The sequence below is a fragment of the Rhizopus delemar genome, genomic scaffold (genome assembly GCF_000149305.1).
Source record: "Rhizopus delemar RA 99-880 supercont3.6 genomic scaffold, whole genome shotgun sequence".
NCBI lineage: Eukaryota > Fungi > Mucoromycota > Mucoromycetes > Mucorales > Rhizopodaceae > Rhizopus > Rhizopus delemar.
The window spans coordinates 936926-942923 of record NW_027137832.1 but is presented as its reverse complement, the minus strand read 5'-3'; the positions used below and the strand labels follow the sequence as shown (position 1 = coordinate 942923).

The window sequence follows — 5998 nt, the reverse complement described above, 5'->3', positions numbered from 1 at the left end:
ATGTAAGTAAAAATATGAAAAATAAAAATAAAATACCCTGTCAGTGGTTTAGTTGTCATCACTAAAGGAAATCGTGTGCAAACTAAATAAATCTAAGAGCAAACCCAACAGTTAATAATAAAGAATAAACTTTTTCACATTTCCCTCATAACGCGTCTTGATAAAAACCACAGATAATATGAACACTAACAATATCACCAACATGAGTGATGATTTGAAGTATTGTAGTATCTGGCATATCATACTAGTATATTAAGCAGTAATTCTTTTTGTTATTATTAGATCTTTTCGTGCGATTCCTTTACCAGCGATGGTAAATATATTGTAAAAGTAGTTGACAATCGCATTAGTGCTTGTTCCAGTCCGGATGCTGCTAAGCTTTGCAAGCATATCTTCTTGACAAGTCGTATTACACGAATTCCTTTCCCTTTGTGCTTTTCCTTGTTTGAGCCACTTTCTAATGACTTGCCAGATGTTGAAGACAGCTGCGATATTGATGAAGCAGAAAACCTTTGTTTTGCTGAATATCTTGAAAATATTCAGAAATATCACAACTCGTTCAACAGCATCTATCAGCAGAAAATGAGCAAGATAAAGTCTGGTATGCGTATGCATACGTTAAGTGAAATGGAAGACACCATGAAGAGATCTGTTGCCAACATCAGTGATGTTGATGAGAGCTCTGTTTCTCTTCCTCCTAGACAAAGATAACTTTTTTTTTCATATAATATTATTAAAATAAAACTTCAAAAATTTCATCTCTCAAGTGTGAAGTAGAATATTCTAATATTTTTTTTTCTCTTTTCATGTTTTCCCTGTGGCTAGCATTTATCGTTGGTCATTTAGATTTATTCTCAATCTTGACATGCGGAGTATGAAATTCATGCATTCACCTTTTTTTGCAATACTCCATGCTTTTTTCTTTAATGCTCTTTTAACCATGAATCATTTTCAAGTAAAGAAAGAAACATACTATATGATGAGTGAATAGAAAGTAACATGTCTTAAAAAAGGAAAAAGAGCTCTATAATGAAGATATAGCTGCTATGATTAAAGAGGTATATAAAACTTTAATTTAAAGCTTGAACTTAAATCATTGTTGTACATAAAAGGTAGTTGAAGGAACAATAGGCAATGAAAAATATACGAGTTCAAAGGCACCAGAATGGAATACTTCTATTATAGAAGGATGTTTAGAAAGGTTGAAAGAAAAGAACAAGCATTACAAATACATTGGTAAACATAAAATACATTAGTTTTCTTTTTTTTTTTTTTTTTTTTTTTTGCTGATGCATAACCTTAGTAACATGTATCATTATGCAAAGAAAAGGAACGGGGTTTTATGTTGCAAGTACAGTTTATTGGGATAATATGAAAGATGGTAAGAGCAACATTAGTTCGTTTTTATTTGGTTAAAATAGATTCGTATTTATTTAGCAAGCGCAAGTTACAGATATGATACTAAGTCATTATACGCAATAATTAATATATTCGCACTAAGCTCACAGCTATAATCCCTTGATTATTCAGTACCATGGCACTTTAATGTACGTTTTGAATGTTAAATTATCATCATTTAAAAACTGCGCCAATAATAAATAATAACTAGATATACTTACAGTTTATAATTATATTAAATGACGCTGTTAAAATATATTATTCTCTTTTTTATGTCGATAAGAAAACATATCTCCTTTTTGATTAGAGCTTATTATTTAATAGACATGTTCATTTTGTGATAACTCTTTTGCTGCACTAAAGTATAATTATCGATGCCCTTTTATCATTTTGCTAGAATTCATAGACAACAGTATTCATCATAAAGAAATTAGATGACTATATAGTCTGTCTTCTTTCAAAGTATACTCTCTAAAATTGTTGACGTTGTAGTCAGGATGGATACTTGCAAATTTTCATACTGTTATGTAATTTGAATATCTACAGTGTAATCTGTTGGACTCGTTTTTTAAAGTTTGTCTAAATGGGAGCTTGGATATAATTTGTATGAAGGATGATCGAGACCTGGGATTTATGTATTGATTTGCTTATGCTAGTAATGATCTGATTTGTAAAATTGGCAAGACAGTTTACTGAAGTTTGAAAAGAAAATATAAAAGAGAATACAGTAAATATAGCTGTCTTTATAAGACTTACCTTCAGTATCGTTATAGAGTAGCAAAAAAGTGTTTATAAAAATGATTGTAACTTATTCAAAAATACAAAAAAAAGGAAAAGCAATTATACCAGAGGATAAGTTTTCAAATTATGAAAGATAAATCATTCGGTTTATGGTAAACTGCATTCCTCCAGGTTTGCTTTATGAAATAAGCTTCAATAGAGTACAAAAGAGCAAAAGATAACAATGTAATATCCTTAGCTCTTAGTGGGTTAATGGCTTTTTGTTGATAATAAATTTGAAAAACAGAGTTTTGGTATAGAGGTTTAAGGGCAATTTGATTTTATAAACACCCACCAGACCTTGTTAAGTATATCAGACTTGTTTTAAAAGGTAAATTAATGATTTGAATAAAAAACGAGATATAATGAGAATTACTGACTTCAAGCGAATTGACTCACTTGTATGATAAGGTAAAGATCAAAAGGTTTTGATAAAAAAAAAGTGTTTGAGATTTATTTGAATAAAAGATATTTCAAAAGTCAGTAAAGTAGGTAGTAAATTAGTAGAAAGTAAGTCATTAAAAATAATTAAAGGTTCCGACCAATGTATGTATTATCTTTTACTTGACTTTGACTTTTTATATATCTTTGTTCAAATGTCTTATCTTACTTTTCTTTCAGGTGTAGTATATTATAGAACAGTGTCTGATGATAATAGACATTGAATAAAAGATAAAGCTTTAAATTTTTGTTAAGTGAAATATGTTCTTCTTCTTTATGAATAAGATAATCATTATTAGATTCATTCTATAAGGTAAACATGAACAATAGATAGTAATGATCTTCACTATTGACCATTACTATAAATGAATAATAATGTATTAGGTAGATAGTAATTAGTTATCGACTTCTGTTATGTTCTAACATATGTTTTTATAATTTAATTATCTGTAGATATGCTCTTTCTTCATTATAAAAACTTACCCACTTTCAACTCTTTAGTGCATAAAAGCGTTTATATAGCTGAAAAGAATATAATTTGATGTTTATCATAAATCAAATATTATTCGACCAACGTAGTTGATAATCGATATGTAAAGCTATAGATCTTTTCAGCAATACGTCATAACCATCAAAATTATTGACAAATTCTTTTTCCTGCAAAATATCATATACACGGTTACATGTTCCCCCTTTTTTTTCGTTTCCATTTGGTTTAATAAAAAAAAGTGCCCGAAGGCAGATACCCGAAGGTATAGATACCCGAAGGTAGAGATAAATACCCGAAGGCAGGCACCTTGGAATAGCGGTACCCGAAGGCACGTACCCAAGACGTTAAGATACCCGAAGGCAGCTACCCGAAGGTAGAGATATAATGAAAAAAAAAAATTTTTTTTTTTAAGGGCAAACTTTATTATAGTAAAATTGCAGAATTTATAGTCAAGAGGATGTCGAGATGACAACTATCATCTGAGGGATCTTCCGACTTTTCGTATTAATCAATCAAATCTGGATGGAGTTTGTCGAGATGTTTCTGGACTAGCTTAATAACATCAGGGAGAGCAAAGCGAGAACCAGAGAAGATGAGGGACCAGTGAGAAGACCAGATTGCGAGTAGGGTGCAGGCAAGGAACTGAAATGAGGAGGTATTTTTTGTAGATGGATTTGACTGTTGGCATATTGAGCGAAAAGATTGCGCTGTGAAGAGCTGGTTGACTAAATGGAGTGTCAATATATGTATCCCAGATGTATTCCCATATTGGATGTTTGTGGTGGCATGAGTAAACAAAATGGGTGGAGCTTTCAGCGGTTGAGGAACAGATTTGACAAACCGGGTCGACAAAGACTGACGGAAGAATATTGTGCAGGGATGAACGACACGGAAGTTTATTATGCAGTAGACGGTACCAAACATCGCGCGCTTTAAGTGGGATATCTTCCGTCCAAAACATATTCCATTGGTGTCGAGATATAGTTGGATTAAAAACGGGCAAGGCATAATGTGGTGACAGTACAGATCTTAGGCGAGCAGTGGTCATTTTGACAGAGAAAAGATCGGGTGGTTCCAGGCCCTCTAGAAATGGAGTGAAGTCTATAGTACCCATTGGGATACGGAGTGTAGAGTGGTGAGATATCACGTAGTTGCGCAGAAAGAAGGGTTCGAGCCAGATATCATTTTTTCAAGGGCTTTGAAAAACCTACTGATCAGAAACGGAAAAGGGGAGGTGTCCGTACGACGTTTTTTGCGGAGGCAACCTCGGTGAGAATCAAAGACAAAAACATCAGAAACTTGAATTTTGCTCCAACTACGATGGCTTAGCCTAGCTAACGGTGAGGATGGACTAATGGGTGTGCTAGGGCCTGCAGCAGCATGTTCTGGTAAGGGGTTGTCAAATCGATGAATATTGGACAGTGGTAATTGAAGACACGTAGCAGGTGATGGCTGGGTATGCTGGTAACTTTTATCGAGTGCATCCATTGTGCGAAAAAGGTTAGTAAATATGTTCAGTGCATTGGTCCTGCCTAAAAACCCTTTTCGACTTGAAGGAAAGAGCAATGGAAACAACGGATCTATGGCATCAAAGTGATGTTGAATTGAATACGACAGGTAAAGAACGATGGTAGAGACCGAGCCACTATTACGTGACAAGAGTAAGGGGCGGAGCCATTTCCGTTGTAAGACTAGCTGCTGCTTAGATGGACTTAGAAGTTTGAGACCTCCAACTTGGCGATCTACAAACAAAAACTCCTGTTTGAATTTCGGAAAGACTGACTGTGTGACAAATTGATAGCCAATGGAAGCGAGTTTTTGTAGAGTTGGCTGAGGGACACTGGTTAACCGGAGGACATACCAAAGCTTAGAGTAGATCAAGGTATTCATTACTGTTACCCGACCACGGAATGATAGTTGCCTTTGGCTGTGAAGGGCGCAGGCGTGTTGGATCTTGAGAATCAGCTCATTGACGAATGCATTCCTTTGGGCGATAGATGAGTATATGGGGAAACCAAGATACCTAACTGCAGATGGAGAGTTGCGATCGTGCCATGTAGTGATTCCTTGTGTCGACAAGAAAGATTGCCAAGTCGGGTGAGGACGGCCAGATAGCGAAAAGGCTTCTGTTTTGCCGAGGTTGAGCTTAGCGTTGGACGCTTGAGCATATTCGTCATAACGTGCGCAGAAGCGGTGGAAGTCACTTTGGTTGTGGAGGAACACTGCAATATCATCAGCATAAGCAAGTATTTTCACAGGAGGGGGAGGAACCAAATTTAGACCAGACGGCGTAGGCGACGAGCGATATTGCAAACCTTTAATGGCGGTGTCATTCACAATAGAGCGTAGGAAGGGGTCAAAGGCAATGTTGAACAGCAATGGTGATAGCGGATCGCCCTGTCTAAGACCACGTTCCTGTGTAAATGGTGTTGTAATGAAGCCATTGATGTTGAGGTGGATATGTGTTTCAAAGAAGAGCTTACAGATCGTTGAGACTAGAGAAGGAGGGAATCCAAACTGGAGCATCACCTGTCGAAGGTATTCTGGGTGTACCCGATCGTATGCCTTTTCCTGGTCGAGTAGTAGACAAATTTCATGGGACTGTTGTTGTTCGGCTTCAATTTTTGCAAGTTGCATCATAAGACCATTATCGCCAATAAACCGTTACGGCATAAAGCCTTTCTGTACATCATGAATCAAAGTTGAACAGTGTGTCAGTAGGCGGGTAGAGAGTAACCTGGTGAACACCTTCGCATCGGTGTTGATAAGCGAAATGGGTCGCCAATTCTGAAGTAGATTGAGGTCACCTTTCTTTGGTAGAAGTACTGTGCATGTAGAAGTCCAACTTTTTGGGAAAAAGCCGGATGTGAGGGCTTGGTTATAGATGTG

At 35.9% G+C, this 5998-nt stretch overlaps 2 protein-coding genes across 2 annotated transcripts; one reads left to right on the top strand and one right to left on the bottom strand.

Annotated features, from left to right (window-relative positions):
• Positions 1-202: 202 nt before the first annotated feature.
• Positions 203-711, top strand: RO3G_08354 (uncharacterized protein; the record flags this gene model as incomplete). Its single annotated transcript, XM_067662944.1, has 2 exons — positions 203-219; positions 351-711. The coding sequence occupies 2 exons, from the start codon at positions 203-205 to the stop codon at positions 709-711; spliced, it is 378 nt and encodes a 125-aa protein (XP_067519045.1).
• A 2960-nt stretch (positions 712-3671) lies between these two features.
• On the bottom strand, positions 3672-5746 carry RO3G_08353 (uncharacterized protein; the record flags this gene model as incomplete). The annotated part of the gene is made up of 2 exons (XM_067662943.1): positions 3672-4192; positions 4321-5746. 2 exons carry the CDS (start codon positions 5744-5746, stop codon positions 3672-3674), a joined length of 1947 nt encoding a protein of 648 aa, XP_067519044.1.
• Between the last annotated feature and the right edge of the window lie 252 nt (positions 5747-5998).